The following is a 20,905-nucleotide window of genomic DNA, read 5'->3' as shown; positions in this document are numbered from 1 at the left end:
CTTAGAATGACATACCATTTCTGGTTTACTGATTGATTTCCGGCTCACTGAATCACTCCACCATCACCCTCTCCCCACCGTTATTCCACCTCTACCCTGTAGATCAAAGTGATTGTAACCAATAAATAGTGGATGATCAGAGCTTGGGGCCTTCACTGTCTCCTCCAGAGTAATAAGTGATGGTCCCCTGGTCCCACTGTCTCAATCTTTTCCTCATTTCTTTGTCGCCACTGAACTTGGGGTACCTACAGATGATGTAGGGCTGGCTCCCTACATTCTGGTGCCCAATGTGGGACCCGTAGACTCTACATTCTGGTGCCCAACTTGGGGCTTATGGATTCCTACATTGTGGCACCCAATCTGTGGGGCTCATTGACTCCCTACAGTGTGATTTATGTATTAAATACTAGATTTGTTTAATATGGTACGGTGGAGAAAAAAAGAATGTTGTTAAGAGAATTATAGGCTGGATGCAGTGGCACACTCTTGTAATCCCAGCACTTTGGGAGGCCAAGGTGGGCAGATCACAAGGCCAAGAGATTAAGATCATCCTGGCCAACGTGGTGAAACCCAGTCCCCACTAAAATACAAAAAAATTAGCTGGGCACAGTGGTATGCACTGTAGTCCCAGCTTCTTGGGAGGCTGAGGCTGGAGAATTCCTTGAACCTGGGAGGTGGAGGTTGCAGTGAGCCCAGATTGTGCCACTGCACTCCAGCCTGGATGACACAGCAAAATTCTGTCTCAAAAAAAAAAATAAATAAATAAATAAATAAATAAAATATTTTTGCTATTAAGTTAAAGTAGATCATGTTTTTTTTTTTTTTGAGACAGAGTCTCGCTCTGTCACCCAGGCTGGAGTGCAGTGGCGCGATCTTGGCTCACTGTAACCTCCTCCTCCCTGGTTCCTGCCTCAGCCTCCGGAGTAGCTGGGACTACAGGCAAGTGCCACCACACCCGACTAATTTTTGTATTTTTCAGTAGAGATGGGGTTTCACTATATAGGCCAGGCTGGTCTTGAACTCCTGTGATCCTTGAACTCCTTGTGATCCGCCCTCCTCGGCCTCCCAAAGTGCTGGGATTATAGGCGTGAGCAACCACGCCCGGCTGAAGTAGATCATCTTAAATGTCTTCCTTCTTCTTTGTTGTCTTCACATTGAGTAGCTGAGAAGGAAGAAGAGGAGTGGTTGGTTGATCTTGTCTCAGGGTGGCAAAGGCAGAAGAAAATTTATTTCCATGTGGACCCATGCAGTTAAAACCTGTGTTGTTCAGGGATCAACTGTAATTAAAAATGTTATTTAGCAGAGAAAGTTAGTAATTCTGTATCTAGCTGTATAGCTATAAACTGTATTATTGGAGATCAACTTTTTTTGGCATAAGTAATCTTTTGACCCTTTTACAACCAAGTAATTTATATTTTATTAATATTTTATCATTGTTAATATTCAAAAGTAATACATCCTTCATGTAAAAATAGAAAACTGTCAAAGTGTGAGCATTTGAATTGCTGGATGGCTGGAGTAATTAGAAAAGGGGTGTTTGGGCAGTGGGAGAAAAATTTAGAGAGGTAGAGTGTGGTCTGATTGTGAAGCATTGCATTTTGAAACACATGTTCAAAGAAGGATATATTCTGATATTTTAGACGATGAAGATGATCCTGCAGAAGCTGAAAAGGAAGGAAATGAAATGGAGGGTGAGGAGTTAGATCCATTAGATGCTTACATGGAAGAAGTGAAAGAGGAAGTAAAAAAATTTAACATGAGAAGTGTAAAAGGTGGTGGGGGAAATGAAAAGGTATGGAATTTCTTATTTTTACAGATTTCTATTTCCTCTTGGTTAATTTGAATTCTCCATTGTATTGTCCTGCTGATTTGCATGACTTCATAAAGCTAACAGTTTTCTTTCTCCTTGTGAGAGATATCAGTGATTTTTTTTTTTTTTTTTTTTTTTTTTTTGAGATGGAATCTTGCTCTGTTGCCCGGGCTGGAGTGCAGTGGTGTGATCTCGGGTTACTGCAGCCTCCACCTTAAGGGTTCAAGTGATTCTCGTGCCTCAGACTCCTGAGTAACTGGGATTACAGATGTACGCCACCATGCCGGTCTAATTTTTTTTGTTTTTAGTGGACACAGGGTTTCATGATGTTGGTCAGACTGGTCTCAAACTCCTGACCTCATGACCCACCCACCTTGGCTTCCCAAAGTGTTGGGATTACAGGCGTGAGCCACTGTCCGGCTATCAATACTTTTTCTAAGTACCAGAGATACTGGTGAATTTTAGCTATAAGTGTTCTTTCAGAAGTCACTGTTTTAAACACCATCATTTTTGTTTAGTATCTTTGCTTACGTATTACATATTTTTAGTAAGTTCTCTGGAGACTTCTCTAGCACTCCTGTCCTTGATGCCCTTGTTTTTTAAACAGTCTCTCTCTCTGTTGCCGAGGATGGAGTGCAGTGGTGTGCTCTTGGCTCACTGCAGCCTCCACTTCCCAGGCCCAAGCAGTCCACCTACCTCAGCTTCCCGAGTAGCTGGAACTACATGTGTGCGCCACTATGCCTGGCTGTTTCTATATTTTAGTAGAGATCAGGTTTTACCATGTTGCTCAGGCTCGTCTCGAATTCCTGGCCTCAAGTTAATTCACCTGCCTTGACCTCCCAAAATGCTGGGATTACAGGCATGAGCTACCATGCCTAGCTGCATCTTTCATACCCTTCACTCCCCTTACTTAATTCTGTTTTTCCTCTTTTTCATAGCATTTATTACATTTTGACAAATTATATAATTTTTTTGTGTTTACAGTGTGTCCCTTCTCCTTTCTAAAATGTGAGCACTCTTAAGGGCAGTGACTTTTACCTGTTTATTTATTGATTTATTCATGCTCCTAGTATGAGTCCTTGGTTTGTCTAGTGATTGGAAAATACCATGTAGTATTTGATTTTATATTAACTTGTTTTTTGAGACAGAGTGTTGCTCGTTGCCTAGGCTGGAGTGGTGTGTGATTTTGGCCTACTGCAACCTCCACCTCCTCGGTTCAAGCGACTCTCCTGCTGCAGCCCCTGGAGTAGCTGGGATTATAGGCGCTTGTCACCACGTCCAGCTAATTTTTGTATTTTTAGTAGAGACAAGGTTTTACTATGTTGGTCAGGTTGGTCTCCAAGTCTTACCTCAGATGATCCACCTGCTTTGGCCTTCTAAAGTACTGAGATTTCAGGCATGAACCACTGCGCCTGCCCTATTTTATTTTATCATTTTTTTGAGATGGAGTCTCTCTTTGTTGCCCAGGCTGGAGTGCAGTGGCACAACCTCGTCTCACTGCACTTGAATATATATTTTTAAGCTACCACTAGGCTGACACAGTGGCTCATGTCTATAATCTCAGCACTTTGGGAGGCCAAGACAGAAGAATCACTTGAGTCCAGGAGTTCGAGACCAACCTGGGTAACACAGTGAGATTCTGTCTCTATAAACAATTTGGTGTGGTGGTACATGACTGTAGTCCTGACTAGGAAGGCTGAGGCAGAATGGTTGCCTCAGCCCAGGAGTTTGAGGTATGATCATGCCACTGCACTCTGGCATGGGTGACATAGCCGGACTTTGTCTCTAAAAAAATTTTTTTTTAATTAAATAAGCCTGGACGTGGTGGCTCATGCCTGTAATCCCAACACTTTGAGAGGCCGAGGTGGACGGCTCACCTGAGGTCAGGAGTTCGAGACCAGCTTGGCCAGCATGGTAAAACCCCATCTCTACTAAAAATAGGAAAAGTAGTCGGGTGTGGTGGTGGTGTGTAATCCCAGCTACTTGGGAGGCTAAGGCAAGAGATTTGCTCGAACTGGGGAGGCAGAGGTTCCAGTTAGCTGAGATCATGCCACTGTACTCCAACCTGGGAGACAGAATGAGATTCAGTCTCAGAATGAGACGTTTATTTATTTTTACATAAATATATATGTATTCATGTATTTTGTGTATATACGTATATTTATATATGTAAGTATATTTATATATAGTACATTTACATATTACGTGTAATTATGTAGAGTATGTACTATATATAATATATATACTATATTTCATGTATATTTTATAATATATAAAAAATATACCATATAAAATGCATATTTTTTTTTTTTTTGAGACGGAGTTTCCCTCTTGTTACCTAGGCTGGAGTGCAATGGCGCAATCTCGGCTCACCGCAACCTCCGCCTCCTGGGTTCAGGCAATTCTCCTGCCTCTGCCTCCTGAGTAGCTGGGATTACAGGCACGCGCCACCATGCCCAGCTGATTTTTTGTATTTTTAGTAGAGACGGGGTTTCACCACGTTGACCAGGATGGTCTTGATCTCTTGACCTCGTGATCCACCCGCCTCGGCCTCCCACAGTGCTGGGATTATAGGCTTGAGCCACCGTGCCTGGCCCATATTTTATATATAGTATATATAAGTATATAAAATACTATATATAATATGTAATATATGTATTATATATTTTATATACATAAATGTATTACATATTCAATATAAATTTATGTAATATATTTATTTATATATTATGTATAGAATATATATATAAAGTATCGGCTGGGCATGGTGGCTCATGCCTGTAATCCCAGTACTTTGAGGAGACTGAGGTAGGTGAATCACCTGAGGTAAGGAATTTGAGACCAGCCTGGCCAATATGGCAAAACCCTGTCTCTACTAAACATGTAAAAATTAGCCAGGAGTAGTGGTGGGCACCTGTAATCCCAGCTACTGGGGAGGCTGAGGCAGGAGAATTGCTTGAACCTGGGAGCCAGAGGTTAAAGTGAACCAAAATTGTGCCATTGCACTCTAGCCTGGGTGACAAGAACAAAACTCCATCTCAATCAATCAATCAATCAATAAAGCATATATAATCATATAAAATTATATATAATACAATGAGTGATGAATGCTTTATAAAATGTAATTATGTTATGCTTAAAAATTTATACAAATTAATGATAAAAACAGGCTATTATTTGTCTTTTTACTTAATAACTGAGTTGGCTGCATGCCCTGGCTCACATTTGCGATCCCAGCACTTTGGTAGGCTGAGGCAGGTGGATCGCTGGAGCCAAATAGTTCAAGACCAGCCTGGGCAACATAGCATGACTCTTTCTACCAGAAAACTAGAAAAATTGGCCCGGCGTGGTGGCTCACACTTGTAATCCTTGCACTTTGGGAGGCTGAGGCGGGTGGATCACAAGGTCAGGAGTTCAAGACCAGCCTGGCCAATATGGGGAAACTCTGTCTCTAAAAAATTAAAAAAAAAAAAAAAAAAAAAAAAGGAAAAATTAACTGGCTTTGGTGACATGTGCTTGTAGTCCTAGCAACTCAAGAGGACCGATGGGGTGAATTTTTTTTTTCTTATTTATTTTATTACTATTTTTTTGAGAGATGGGGTTTCTCCATGTTGGCCAGGCTGGTTTCGAACTCCTGACCTCAGGTGATCCGCCCACCTTGGCCTCCCAAAGTGCTGGGATTACAGGCATGAGCCACCGTGCCCAGCCAAGGATGAATTCTTTAACCAAGAAATTTGAGGTTACAGTGAGCTATGATCACACCACTCAAGCCTAGGTGACTGAGATCACATCACTAAAAAATGAAAAATAAAAAACTAAAAATGAAATTGTGTCAGTTATTGTGTGCTTCATTTGTCATATAATGTGTTTAAACTTTGCAAAAAAAATTTTTTTTTTTAAGGTTTTTACTTGCCATCCAGTAACAGCAAAATATTTTATATTTCTTATTTTAGAAGTCTGGGCCAACGGTCACAAAAGTTGTCACTGTTGTGACAACCAAAAAAGCAGTTGTAGATTCTGATAAGAAGAAAGGTGAGCTGATGGAGAATGACCAGGATGCCATGGAGGTGAATTTTCATTAATTTTGACTTTGTTTATGATACTATCCTGGAAACATTTATTAGAATGTATTCATGGAGATATGCCTTTCATTTATATGAACGAGGAGAAATTCCCAGAATTGGGAGACATTCTTCCTATTCTTAGTAACATAATAGTATTGTAGTTAAATATCTATTTAGTAGGACATTCTGACATGTTTCATTCCTAACCGTATGATCTTTCTGCCCCTCAACAGCTCACTTCAGGCACGCAATATGGAGAGAAAAAAAATAAAGTAAAAGAATGAATTAAGTTTGTTCCATTTAACATGTGTTACAAAGACTGATACAGTAAAAACAATAGTAAAACTTTATTAAAGCCTTCTGTGATCATTACTGTTTTAGCTTTATATTGGCATTTTAACTTTCTAAGGGGCAAAGAAAAAAGAAACTAAGTTGAAAAATTCTTCAGGAGTTATTTGATGTGTTTCTAATTGAAGATGACATACATCATTTGAGGTGATTTTGAAATTATGAAGTTTAAGTGTGCTGGAGCACTATAAACATCTTGTGGGTCAAACAGTCTGGTGCAGAAAGTAAAAAAAATTAAAGAGTGGTTTCTAGGAGAGGACGATTTGAAAAGCTAGGAGTATTGCTTCTCATAAGGGGAAATAGTAATGAAATTAGCTCTTTAATTTTTTTTTTTTTGAAACTATAGTATTCTTCAGAGGAGGAAGAAGTTGATCTTCAGACAGCTCTAACAGGGTATCAAACAAAACAACGAAAGCTTCTAGAACCAGTCGATCATGGAAAAATTGAATATGAACCATTTAGGAAAAACTTCTATGTTGAAGTTCCAGAACTAGCAAAAATGTCTCAAGAAGGTAAAATTCCTTTTTTCATTTACTGGTTATAAGGGAACAGAGAAGGATACATTTCACATTACTCATGAGAAATGTGGATATATTTTTAAAATCATCAAAAATTAATTGACAGGCCGGGCATGGTGGCTCACGCCTGTAATCCCAGCACTTTGGGAGGCCAAGGCAGGCGGATTGCCTGAGCTCAGGATTCGAGACCAGCCTGTACAGCATGGTGAAAACCCATTTCTAATAAAATACAAAAAATTAGCCAGGTGTTGTGCCATGCGCCTGTAATCCCCAGCTACTCGGTAGGCTAAGGCAGTAGAATCACTTGAACCAGGGAGGCGGAGGTTGTAGTGAGCTGAGATTGTGCCACTGCACCCCAGCCTGGGCCACAGAGCAAGACTCCGTCTCCAAAGAAAAAATAATTGACCTCATGTGATTGAGATTTTTGGGGTTGAAAATCTTCATGCGGAGTTACATATAAAATACTTTTTTTTTTTTTGAGACAGAGTCTCACTCTGTCACCAAGGCTGGAGTACAGTGATATGATCTTAGCTCACTGCAATCTCCGCCTCCCAGGTTCAGGCAATTCTCCTGCTTCAGCCTCTATAGTAGCTGGGATTCTAGGCGCCTGCCACCAAGACTGATTAATTTTTAAATTTTTATTTATTTGTTTATTTATTTTGAGACAGAGTTTCACTCTTGTTGCCCAGGCTGGAGTGCAATGGCACGATCTCAGCTCACTGTAGCCTCTGCCTCCTGGGTTCAAGTGATTTTCCTGCCTCAGCTTCCCAAGTAGCTGGCATTACAGGTCTCTGCTACAACACGCAGCTAAGTTTTTGCATTTTTAGTAAAGACAAAGTTTCTCCATGTTGTCCAGGCTGGCCTGGAACTCCTGACCTCAGGTAATCCACCCACCTAGGCCTCCCAGAGTTCTGGGATTACAGGCATGAGCCATTGCGCCTGACTTAATTTTTATATTTTAGTAGAGATGGGGTTTCACCATGTTGGCCAGGCTTGAACTCCTACCCTCAGGTGATCTGCCCGCCTTTGCTTCCCAAAGTGCTGGGATTATAGGCATGAGCCACTGGGCCCAACCACAAATAAAATATTTCTGTTAACCTATTTCTTCTGGGATTTGAAAGTTAAGAACCATTGTGAATCTGTGTAGTATTGGTTGAATAAAGGTAATCTGGGCAACGCTTACTAACAGAACGAGTGATTGTATTACTTGTCAGTCTTTTCTGTTTTTTGTTTTCTTCCATTGCTGTTGCAGTTTAAGACACAACAAAATCCGAAATTGTTGAAATTGGACTATTTTATTTCATCCTTGGTTGTTTGTAATCATAATCACATAAACAGTTTCTCTCAGGTGTTCGTTGCTTCCTCCTATAGCTCTTCCATGAAATTATCTTTGGTAGCATGTTAAAAAAAAAAAAAAAAAAAAGGAATTGAAGTTGTTTTTTTGTTGTTGTTGGTTTTGTTTTGTTTTGAGATGGGATCTCCTTCACCCAGGCTGGAGGCTGGCGTGTAGTGGTGTACTTATGGCTCTTTGCAGGCTTGATTTTCCACCATTCCTCCCGACCTCCCCAGGCTCAGGTGATCTTCCTACGTCAGCTTCCCAAGTAGCTTGGACTACAGGCATGTGCCATCACACCCAGCTAATTTTTGTACTTTTTGTTGAGGCAGGGTTTCACTATGTTGCCCAGGTTGGTCTTGAACTCCTGGGCTCAAGTAATCTGCCTGCATCAGCCTCGCAAAGTGCTAGTTGCTGGGATTATAGGTCTGAGCCACTGGGCCTGGCCCAAGAGTTAAAGCTTCTTAATCTTATGCCTAGTTGAAAAGTAGAAGACACTAATAGAACAATATTTAAGAACGTTTAATCTGGGTTTTGTTTTGTAGAGGTAAATGTATTTCGATTGGAAATGGAGGGCATTACAGTCAAAGGAAAAGGTTGCCCAAAGCCAATTAAGTCTTGGGTACAGTGTGGAATTTCCATGAAGATCTTAAATTCCCTCAAAAAGTAAGTGGTTGGTGGTGGTTCATGTTTTCAGTGTCTTGCTACTCAAAATAGTCCTTTCACACAAATGTGTCCCTGAGTTACATTTTTACTCTAATAAGAAAACTTATTTTAAAAAACTGTTTTATTGAGATAATTTACATATCAGAATTTACCCTTTAAATTATATAACTTTTGTGTTTTTGGGTTTTTTTGAGATGAACTCTTGCTCTGTTGCCCTGGATGGAGTGCAGTGGCATGATCTCACTGCATTCACTGCAACCTCAGCCCCCTGAGTAGCTGGGCTTATAGGTGTATGCTACCATGCCCGGTTAGTTTTTTTGTATTTTTAGTAGAGATGGGGTTTCGCCATGTTGGCCAGGCTGGCCTTGAACTCCTGACCTCGGGTGATCTGCCTGCCTCGGCCTCCCAAAATGCTGGGATTACAGGCATGAGCCACCATGCCTGGCCTTTTTTTTTACTTTTTCTTTTTGAGATAGAGCCTCCTTCCTCTGTCATTCAGGTGTGCCAGTGGCACAATCTCAGCTCACTGCAACCTCTGCCTCCCGGGTTCAAGCGATTCTCATGCCTTAGTCTCTTAAGTAACTGAGATTATATGCGCCCGCCACCACACCCAGCTAATTTTTGTATTGTCAAATAATAGTGTATGAATATATACTATCTTTTGGAAGAGTTTATTTTTTATTATTTTTTTTTTTTGGAGACGGAGTTTCGCTCTTGTTACCCAGGCTGGAGTGCAATGGCGCGATCTCGGCTCACCGCAACCTCCGCCTCCTGGGTTCAGGCAATTCTCCTGCCTCAGCCTCCTGAGTAGCTGGGATTACAGGCACGCGCCACCATGCCCAGCTAATTTTTTGTAGTGTTTAGTAGAGACGGGGTTTCACCATGTTGACCAGGATGGTCTCGATCTCTTGACCTCGTGATCCACCCGCCTCGGCCTCCCAAAGTGCTGGGATTACAGGCGTGAGCCACTGAAGAGTTTATTTTTATGGGAACACATAGAAGCTCTTAGGGGCACAGCAATCTCAATTCTTACCTTTTCTTTCTTTGGTTTTCTTTTTAAGGCATGGCTATGAAAAGCCCACGCCCATCCAAACCCAAGCTATTCCTGCTATAATGTCTGGACGAGATTTGATTGGCATTGCCAAAACAGGAAGTGGAAAGACCATTGCTTTTCTTTTGCCCATGTTTAGACACATCATGGATCAGAGGTCATTAGAAGAAGGAGAAGGGCCAATAGGTACAATTCTTTTCATTAAACTTTTTCTTTTCAAATAACAGCTTTGTTGTCAATTGGAAAGACCTTATACTTTATAATGTTCTTTATTATGACAATGAAGATGTCTTTATGTGCATTTTCTTTATCAATTTGGCACTTTGGGGTTGATTTCCCCTTACCAGCAGGTGGAGTGAGAACCTTCAGAGCTCTGGAATGACATCTCAGAAGTACAAAAACAGCCTCTCCTGGCACAGCTCAGTTTTTAAACTCTGACTTGGCAGGTAGACTCCTCGTGCATCTATCTGTTTATTTATTTTGAGGTTTGTTAGCCCAGTCTTGGTGGATGTATAAAGTCAACATGGAAGATAATAGGGAAATGTATTTTTCAAGATAGTCTTTGGCCTTAACAGGCTATAGTGCCAGCATTTCATTCACGATTAGTTCATTAGTTTCTGGTTTTTTGATTCATCTTGGCAGGGATAACTCTTGCAAAGTTGAGTAGGGTTTTGGAAAGTTGTTCAGCTTCTTTCTTAGGAACATAGGGCGTAGTATATCTCTCCTCTCTCTATGCCCCTCAGACCAGGGTTGTTTCTGAAGCAGCAGTATTTGGCTTCTGTGGCACAATGAGTCACTTGATTTTCTTTGTTCTGTGATTTGCATTTGAAAACTATTTGCATTCTGTTGAACCAAGTATTTTGTTGAGGGTTGGATGAGGCATTTAGCTGTCATTTATCTTCTTTTAGCATATTTAAAAAATCTGCTTATACTTATCCTTCCCCACAACCTCTGCTGTTATACAACTTTTGAAATAGTTTTCAGAGATACATAACAAAACAAAAATTAGGTGAAACAACCTGAACTTTATTGCAGAGGTTAAATTTAATACTTTTAAAGCATAGCCAGTAAGAATTTTGGTGGTTAGGCTATTGATGTATTTATCTTTCCAGCTGTCATCATGACTCCAACTCGAGAACTGGCTTTACAGATTACTAAAGAGTGTAAGAAGTTTTCCAAGACTTTGGGACTTAGAGTGGTCTGTGTTTATGGAGGAACAGGAATCAGTGAGCAGGTAGTTATGAAAGAAACATTCATGTTTTCCATTCTTTTCTCAAGTTGAATGATTCAATGAAGTAAAAGAGTGACTTTTATTTTAGTGTTTTGAATAGTGATTTCTTTAAAAATTATTTAAAAAGGGAGGTATAAAAATAATAGTAAGAATTAGTTATTTTATGCAGGATGAATACCTTCTGCAGTTGTAATGTACAGCATGGTGATTACAGTTAATATTATGTTGTATGCTGAAAATTTGTTAAGCCAGTAGATCTTATATGTTCTTGCCACAAAAGAAAATATTAGTAACTGTGTGAGGTGATATATTAGATTGATTGTGGTCATGATTTCACAGTATATATGTATGTGAAAAATTTGGTACACCTTAAATATATATAATTTTTGTTACTTATGAACCAATATAGTTGTGGCAAAAAAGAACATACTATGCTAATGCTGTATTAGAATTTTAAGTCATTTTTACATTAGCTTTTCCCTCCTTCCTCTTCCCCTGCCTGAGAAGGCAGATTGTTTTTTCATTTTACTAAGAGGAAATATTCAGAAAGATTAAATAAGTTGAGTTGACTTGGCTAATAAGTTCTAGAAATTTGTTCTAGAACCTAGGTCTCTGATTCCTGAGCATTTATTTTCTCCAATCTATGTTGACATCTTTAAAAAATGTTGGTGGGGCCGGGCACGGTGGCTCATGCCTGTAATCCCAGCACTTTGGGAGGCCGAGGCGGGTGGATCACGAGGTCAAGAGATCGAGACCATCCTGGTCAACATGGTGAAACCCCATCTGTACTAAAAATATAAAACATTAGCTGGGCATGGTGGCACGTGCCTGTAATCCCAGCTACTCAGGAGGCTGAGGCAGGAGAATTGCCTGAACTCAGGAGGCGGATGCTGCAGTGAGCCGAGATAGAGCCATTGCACTCCAGCCTGGGTAATAAAAGCGAAACTCCATCTCAGAAAAAAAAAAAATGATGGTGGCCAGGCATGGTGGCTCATGCCTGTAATTCCACTACACTGGGAGGCTAAGATGGGTGGATCACAAGGTCAGGAGTTTGAGACCAGCCTGGCCAACGTGGTGAGACCCCTGTCTCTACTGAAAACACAAAAATTAGTTCGGTGTTGTGGCATGTGCCTGTAATCTCAGCTACTTGGGAGGCTTAGGCAGGAGAATCACTTGAACTTAGGTGGCAGAGGTTGCAGTGAGCTGAGATCACGCCACTGCACTCCAGCCTGGGCGACAGAGCAAGACTGTCTCAGGAAAAAAAAAAAAAAAAAGTGATGGTGATGACTGGGATGCATTAATATCAGAGGTTTTTTTATTGTTTTATTTGAGACAGGGTCTTGTTCAGGTTGGAGTGCAGTGGTGCAGGTTGGAGTGCAGTGGACCTTGGCTCACTGCATCCTTGACCTCCTGGCTCAAGCACTCCTCCTACCTCAGCCTCCCAAGTAGCTGGGACCACAGACATATGCCGCTAATTTTTGTATTTTTTTGTAGAGATGAGATTTTGCCATGTTGCTCAGGCTGGTCTCAAATTCCTGTTCCTAGGCTCAAGCAATCTGCTTGTCTCGGCTTCCCTTTGTAGTACCTCCCAAAGGTACTACAAAGTACTCCCAAAGGTCGGAGTGAGCCACTGCGACCAACCCTTCAGCTGTCTTTTTTTGAGGCAGAGTCTTACTCTGTCACCAGAGCTGGAGTGCAGTGACGCGATCCCAGCTCTTGTAACTTCTGCCTCCTGGGTTCAAGCAATTCTCCTGCCTCAGCCTCCTGAGTAGCTGGGATTACAGGCGCCCGCCACTACACCCTGCTAATTTTTGTAATTTTAGTAGAGACAGGGTTTCACCATGTTGGCCAGGCTGGTCTCTAACTCCTGACCTCATGATCTGCCCACCTTGGCCTCCCAAAGTGCTGGGATTTCAGGAGTGAGCCACTGCGACCGGCCCGAGCTGTCGTCTAAAGAATGAAATAGTTATCAGATATTTTGCTTAGCTAGAAGAATGAAAAAAATTCGGTTCTGTGATTGAATACGTTTTAGAAATGTTGGAGTATACAAAATTAAAACCAGTTTCTTTCCTTTAAGACTTCTTAGTTTTTAATAAGCTAATGTATATTGTGATGCTAGATAAATGGGATAAATTAAGTGACATTTTCTGAACTTGCCTACAAAACTGTTTCTTAGGACTATTGTTACACACTCTGGGAATGTTTACTTTTGTTAACTCCAGTGCTATTTTAAACGCTGAACTAACTTCATTTTCTAAGTTTATTTTTATGATTTTTTATGACTATAGTTTGTAGAAATACACTTAGAAAATAACCTGGTATATGCATGCACATTATATTTATATAAATGCCAAACCAAAGTTTTATGATGTCAAGGGACTTCTGATATTCTCCATCCTATTTCATTTAAAAAATGCTGGTTATGGTTGAGCACTGTGACTCACAGTAATCATCACGGCACTTTGGGGGGCTCAAGTGGGAGGATCACTTAAGTCCAGGAGTTTGAGACCAGCCTGGGCATTATAGTGAGACCCATCTCTTAATAAATAAATTAGCGAGTATCTGTAGTCCTAGCTACTGGGAGGGTGTGTGGGATGGTACAGGGAGGGGCTAAGATGGGAGGATCACTTCAGCCCAGGATCTAGGCTACAGTGAGCTGTGTTGACACTGCTGCAGTGGGCAACAGAGCCTGGGCAACAGAATGAGACCCTTTCTCAAAAAAAAAATAAAAAGCTGTTCATGACAGTTAAAATGATTTCATGATTCACTAATGGTGGCAACCCTCGATTTGAACAACACTAGTCTGTTATATATGGCCACTTAGAAATTTTTTTTTCTGAGATGGGGTGTTACTCTGTTGCGCAGGCTGGAGTGTGATCATAGTTCACTGCAACCTTGAACTCCTGGGCTCAAGAGATGATCACTTTTTTTTTTAAACTGCTCTTTTAAGTTCATTTCTTGATTTTGAGGGATAGTGGCAAATTAAATTTGCAAGATTCTCTAGTTTTTGTTTCTAATTTATGGCACCATATTTTTCATGTTGTTGCATTTCTTTAGTTGTGCTCCCAGATTCAAAATAATTAAGCAGGAAGCTTTGAAGTCTTCTAATCATACTAAGCAAGGACTAAATGTAATTTTTTTAGTGTTTAAGCATTAGTGATAAAGCTTCATCTTTTTATTAGATTGCTGAGCTGAAAAGAGGTGCTGAAATTATTGTTTGCACACCTGGTCGAATGATTGACATGTTAGCAGCTAACAGTGGTAAGTCAGGGGTACTTTTTTGGTGTCTTTTATTTTTGAGTTCTTTTCTTTTTTTTTTGTTAAAACAGATGCAAGAAACCAACAGAGGGTTTCTATGTTTTTTCTTAAAGCTGCAATATCTTAAAATTAGTATTGTGACAAGTTGATTATTATAAGCATTAATAATATTTTTCAATTTAATTTAATTTTTTTCACAAGTAACTCCATTTGATCATAACTTGGATTCTTAATCCATTTTGGGCCTGGATTTACTTAGTATAAGAGTAGGGTAGTAGCCTTTTCTTCATTGCAAAATTTAGAATTTTTCTCAAAAGGAACTAGTATTTTCTTACAATACGACATAAATTAAGATATTGCAGCTTCAAGAAATTTTATCTTTTGTAAATATTGCATGTTTGTAGTTCAAATGTTATGCTTTGTTAAGTTATTCCCTATCAAAACTCTTACTAAACTGTTGACATTATTTAACTTCTGTGGAGAAAGGCCCTTCAAGATTTATAGAACTGGGCTTCCGAGACTTAAACCATCAAAGGTAGGTAATTTAATGCTGTTCCCGACCTTGAAACTATAATTGCTAGTGTGGAATACTTAAATATTAGATAGCACTTATTTTTTTTTTTTAAGAAAATGCTCTCAGAGGTTTCCATTGTAATATACAGTATATACAAAATAGAATATTAAAAACTGTGAGTTAATGCATGTTTCTAATAGTATTCTGCTTGAATTTCTGTATAAACTTAATTCTCATTATACATGAATTTGGCAAAGTGACACTGAAATTGTTTGAGAAGTGCTTGTCTAGCATATGGAAAGTTTTGGGTTGAATGCTGATTGAATAATCCCTTGGGTTTTTCTTTCTCAATGCTGCATTGATTAAGTCTCCTCCTGAAATTAATCTTGATTAATTTTACCTTTTTTTCTTATCTGTCATTTTGGTCTATTTTTAAATAACTATTTTATACATGTTTTTGCCAGGTGATTAATTCAACAGTTGATAGCAATGTTTGTGTTAATATTTTAAAAGGGGTTTCCTGTGTATGTATTTTGTTTTCACTGTTTAGGAAACGAGTTGCATTTATTTAAGTTAGTGGGTTCACTTAATAAAATTGGGATTAATATCTTTGTATGGAAAACATATTTATGTAATGTGTTTTGGTATTTAAAGTTTTTGTGCGATACGTTAGTTTCCTAATGCTATCAATAACTTCTCATTAAGGGTTTGGCACGCCCATTTAAGAAGCTTCTAAATATATGGAAGTCGGTTATAAAATAATATAGAGAGACATTTTCTGTGTCTGAAATAGCACTAGAACTTGCTTTCCACACATACGCTGTAATCTCTAATATGTTTTTTTCTAGGTGATGCTGTCAGATAATGGCTGATGTGGCTCGATGCTTCATCTCAGTCTTAGTTTTATGATGTGTTTTGGAGAGGGCTGTTTTCTGAATTTTACAGGTTCTTCAGGCCCTATGATGGTATGCAAGAGACGAGTTTGACAAAATAAAGGGCCTCATATACCCATTGTCAGAAAGTATTTGCCACTAGATAAAGACATTGTAGATCAAAATTTCTTTTCACTTTTTAAAGATACCTAACCTACCCCTCTTGTTAAGTCAGGCATTTTAGTTTCCTTTACAGTTTTTAAAAGTTCTTGGTAGCCATAAAATGAATTGTGACTAATTTTTAGTTTTCTTTTTGTCTTTATTTTTCTTCTCATCTTAGGTCGGGTCACAAATCTTCGAAGAGTGACATATGTCGTTTTAGATGAAGCAGACAGAATGTTTGACATGGGATTTGAGCCCCAGGTAATCATTACATGTCTTAAGCGTTTTGAGATGTAAATATAACCTTTTAGCTGCCATGAGAATGTTCATGTGAGCTCTTCATGTGGTTTCTGAAATTCACACACACGCTTTTCTATTGCACGGTAATATAGAAGAAGACTGGGAACATATAGAATTGAAGTACATATTGATGTTTCAGATTCCTCATAAAAGTTCTTCACCAAGTATTTATGTAGGCATTTCTTAGATATCTAAGACCAAGACCAGTAAAACTGCAATTGGAGAGTGCTAATAATAGAAGCTTAAGCCTTATTTTTATTTTTATTTTTTTTGAGACAGAGTCATGCTCTGTTGCCCAGGCTGGAGTGCAGTGGTGTGACCTTGGCTCACTACAACCTCCACCTCCTGGGATCAAGTGATTTTCCTGCCTTAGGGTGCCAAGTAGTTGGGATTACAGATGCCTGCCGGCATGCCCAGCTAATTTTTATATTTTTAGTAGAACCAGGGTTTTGCCCTGTTGGCCTGGCTGGTTTAAACTCCTGACCTCAGGTAATCCACCCAGCCCATTGTCTTTTTGAATAAATTCTTTTAATTCTTGCTTTTAAAAATACCTCATTATCTAGTCTAGATGGCATGTTAGTTACATTTACCAAAAGTCATTCACTTTTGCTATCTAAATAATAAATTTGTCTAGCTTAGGTTTGTATATTCCTTACATACGCTCTTTGCTCAGGTACAAAATTTCAATGATAGAAATTTATGGACTGGACATGATGGCTGACGTCTTTAATCCCAGCACTTTGGGAGGCTGAGGTGGGTGGATCTCGAGGTCAAGAGATCGAGACTAATGTGGCCAACATGGTGAAACCCCATCTCTACCAAAAATACAAAAATTAGTTGGGCATGGTGGTACAGCCCTGTAGTCCCAGCTGCTTGGGAGACTGAGGCAGGACAATTGATTAAACCCAGGAGAGGGAGGTTGCAGTGAGGTGAGATCGTGCTACTGCACTCTAGCCTGGCAACAGAGCGAGACTGCATCTCAGACAGAGAGAGAGAGAGAGAGAGAGAGAGAAATTTATAGGAAGACATTTTAAAGGTGGTAGAAAGTTTTCTTAAGAAGAGCATTGTGAATTGTTAGTAGGCTGTAGTTGCCAAAATATAAAGGATTATAAGAGGCCACAGTAATGGAAATGTGCATGGAAAAAGGATAAGGCAAATGTCACATTTAGCCTTTTCGGTTTATCTACCTACTCTCCAAAAATTTATTGCCTATTATGTGATAGTGCATGTATTGTGTTTAGATTTGGAAACTGCATTCTAAATGTGTTGTAAATAGAGGAGCACAAAAGAGAAGAAACAAGATTGTGGTAATGCTTGAACCATGTGAGAAACAGTTAAAAAATAGTATTCAGCTTTGGGTGGGGAATGGTGGCTTATGCCTTTATTCCCACTACTTTTGGAGGCTGAGGTGGGCGGATCAGTTGAAGTTAGGAGATCCAGACTAGCCTGGCCAACATGGTGAAACCTCGTCTCTATTAAAAATACAAAAATTAGCCAGATATGGTGGCGGGCGCCTGTAATCCCACCTACTTGGGAGATGGAGGCAGGAGAATTGTTTGAACCTGGTAGGCAGAGGTTGCAGTAAGCCAATATTGCACTATTGCACTTAAGCCTGGGCGAACAGAGCTAGACTTTGTCTTAAAAAGTAATAATAGTAATACTCAGCTTTGAGTATTTGATATGATAGCATCCTTTAACTCTGAACAAGTGTCACATGAAAGCAGCATTGAATTTATTTTTTTGATCCCAAGGAGTACAACTGAACTGGGATCCAGTGGGGAAGTCATAGGGAGCTTGACCTTAGTTTTGTTTGAAGAAGGATTGAATAAACATTATTTAGAGATGAAACAGATTGCTTTATGAGGGAGTGGGGACTGATACTGAATATCTGTTTCTTCCAGGTGTTCAAGCAGAGGCAAGGGGTCTGTCGAAAGAGAGTAAAGAGAATTGAAGTGTCAGATGGGACAGTCACGTGCCCTTTAATGTCTTTCCCAATTATGAGAAATCTTAATTATGATGCTTTAAGTAGGTAGAGTAATTGATAGGGACTTTCTGACAAACCAAGTTCTTGTAGAGTGTGTTCAAAACAACATTTTCCATTGAAAGTCCAAGTGTGAATCTTTCTTTTTTTTTTTTTTTTTTTTTTTTTTGAGACGGAGTTTTGCTCTTGTTACCCAGGCTGGAGTGCAATGGCGCGATCTCGGCTCACCGCAACCTCTGCCTCCTGGGTTCAGGCAATTCTCCTGCCTCAGCCTCCTGAGTAGCTGGGACTACAGGCACGCGCCACCATGCCCAGCTAATTTTTTGTAGTTTTAGTAGAGACGGGGTTTCACCATGTTGACCAGGATGGTCTCGATCTCTTGACCTCGTGATCCACCCGCCTCGGCCTCCCAAAGTGCTGGGATTACAGGCTTGAGCCACCGCGCCCGGCCCTGTGAATCTTCCTTTGCCATAAGTACATATAGATACATAAGTACATGTAAACAAAATAAATGATTGATTCAACATTCTCTCATGTATTTCTGTCTGTGTGCTTATGTACATGTATGTGGTTAATGTACATTTATATAAGTACATGAGAGAGAAATGCTGAATAATTGTTTATTGATAACTGAAAACCTGCCGGAGACTGGGTGTAGTGATGTATGCTTATCATCCCGCATTTTGAGAGGCTGAGGCAGGTGGATTACTTGAGCTCAGGAGTTCAAGACAAGCTTAGGCAACATGGTGAAACCCCTTCTCTACAAAAAATATAAAAATTAGCCGGGGGGTGGGCATGCACCTATAGTATCAGCTACTCAGGAGGCTGAAGTAGCAGGATTGCTTGAGCCTGGGAGACAGAGGCTGTAATGAGCCAACATCATGCCTCTGTACTACAGCCTGGGCGACAGAGTGAGACCCTGTCTCAAGAAAAAAGAGGAGGCCGGGCACGGTGGCTCAAGCCTGTAATCCCAGCACTTTGGGAGGCCGAGGCGGGTGGATCACGAGGTCAAGAGATCGAGACCATCCTGGTCAACATGGTGAAACCCCGTCTCTACTAAAACTACAAAAAATTAGCTGGGCATGGTGGCGCGTGCCTGTAGTCCCAGCTACTCAGGAGGCTGAGGCAGGAGAATTGCCTGAACCCAGGAGGCGGAGGTTGCGGTGAGCCGAGATCGCGCCATTGCACTCCAGCCTGGGTAACAAGAGTGAAACTCCGTCTCAAAAAAAAAAAAAGAAAAAGAAAAAAGAGGAAAATTTTGGTTAGTTTGTGATTATTTTGTAAGCTTCATAGATTAAAAAACAGTAAGGTTTCAGTGTCATGCATCACCATTTGGAGGTGTAGCAACAAAAGGACACTGTGATGTAAATCAAAGCTGGTTCTATTGAATACAAAGCTGCATGCTGACTTCTACCTAGAGAGGAGTTGGCAAGCAGTAGTGTGCTTCCAGGAATAATTCTATATTGAAAAAAATAGTGAAAATTGAGAGTTATTATTTATTTTGAGACAGAGTTTCATTTTGTTGCCCAGGCTAGAGTGTAGTGTCTCACTGCAACCTCTGCCCCCTCGGGTTCAAGTGATCCTCCTGCCTCAGCCTTCCGAGTAGCTGGGATTACTTGGCCACCATGCCCAGCTAATTTTTGTATTTTTAGTAGATGCTTTCACCATGATGGCCGGGCTGGTCTCGTAATCCTGACCTCAAGTGATCTGCCTGCCTTGACCTCCCAACGTGCTAGGTTTATAGGCCTGAAACACCAACACCCAGCCTGAAAACTGACATTTGAATCTAGTAATGTGGTAACTTGGGAATCAGATTCTCCCCTTCCCTAGGGTTTGCTGTTTTCTATTACTGTTATTGTTTATTATTTTTGTTTTTGATTGTTGTAGGTGGTCTGTGGCAAGGATTGCCCTGAGGTGTAAACTTAAGGTCATCTCATGTGTTTTCTGAGCCTGTGCCATTCTCTATGTGTTGTCACTTTGTAATTTTTTCTGGATATTCATTTGTTTTTAAATGTCCTAGTCTTTAATGTTGGGCTGTCAAAAGGAGAAAAATTAAGGCAGAGGGAAGGGGCATTAGGCTTTTAAATCCCCTGGTAATCACTTCAGCTTGAGAGGCCCAGGACTGTAGTGGTTTGGGGAGTGTGAATGCAACAATAACAGCCAATGTCTCTTTGTCTTCACCTCTGTGATCAGAAGTACTAATCAGAGCATAGATCCTCCATATTTGGAGGACAGAGTTCTTCTTCACCACCCTGGCTCCTATAAGCTGTGTACAGTTTGCTTCAGAAACGTGCATGCCTGCCTTCTGTGGAGCTATATGTGGGGGATGGTTAACTCTTACTGTGCTAAGAGCCGAAAATGGTGGAAATTAGCCACAATTTATCTTCCAAGCTTTTCCCAGGAAGTTGCAAATCTTCCGTAGACTCCAGAGTTCCGTGGTGGTTACATCAGACAGATTCTACCAGCACAATTGTTGTCTAGGTATGAATACAGGTTCCTGGTGATTTTCCGGTGTGCCAACTTCCCAGAATCCTCCTCTTTTTGTCTGTTTTATTGTGTATTCCTAGTACTTAGAAAAGTACTTGATTCAAGATGGGTCTTTAATAAAAATGTATTGAATAAATGAAGGAAAACAGTGGTAGCTGGTTGTATCCTAGTTAATAGTTTGACGATAGACCACTGTATTTGTTGATGGATTGGTTGTAAGATGAGTGACAGATTAATCAAAGATGTCTTCTACATTTTTGGCCTAAGCATATGTGGGGCTGTCATTTCTTGAGATTGAGAGACTGTGGGA

The 20,905-nt window shown here is 40.2% G+C and overlaps 1 protein-coding gene across 2 annotated transcripts in view; it reads left to right on the top strand.

The window, feature by feature from the left end:
- DDX46 (DEAD-box helicase 46) overlaps positions 1-20,905 on the top strand; it is a 78,536-nt gene that overhangs the window by 20,963 nt on the left and 36,668 nt on the right. For both annotated transcript variants that reach the window (XM_032248933.1, XM_032248846.1), the window contains exons 6-13: positions 1,641-1,792; positions 5,764-5,877; positions 6,569-6,734; positions 8,619-8,739; positions 9,801-9,976; positions 10,903-11,024; positions 14,204-14,282; positions 16,006-16,088. In XM_032248933.1, the coding sequence (XP_032104824.1) occupies positions 1,641-1,792; positions 5,764-5,877; positions 6,569-6,734; positions 8,619-8,739; positions 9,801-9,976; positions 10,903-11,024; positions 14,204-14,282; positions 16,006-16,088 (1,013 nt within the window). The remainder of the gene's footprint in view (positions 1-1,640; positions 1,793-5,763; positions 5,878-6,568; positions 6,735-8,618; positions 8,740-9,800; positions 9,977-10,902; positions 11,025-14,203; positions 14,283-16,005; positions 16,089-20,905) is intronic.

This window comes from Sapajus apella, unplaced genomic scaffold (assembly GCF_009761245.1).
Source record: "Sapajus apella isolate SASKATOON/1434 unplaced genomic scaffold, GSC_monkey_1.0 scaffold1, whole genome shotgun sequence".
In the NCBI taxonomy this organism is placed as follows: Eukaryota; Metazoa; Chordata; class Mammalia; order Primates; family Cebidae; genus Sapajus; species Sapajus apella.
This window is presented reverse-complemented; position numbering and strand designations above follow the sequence as displayed.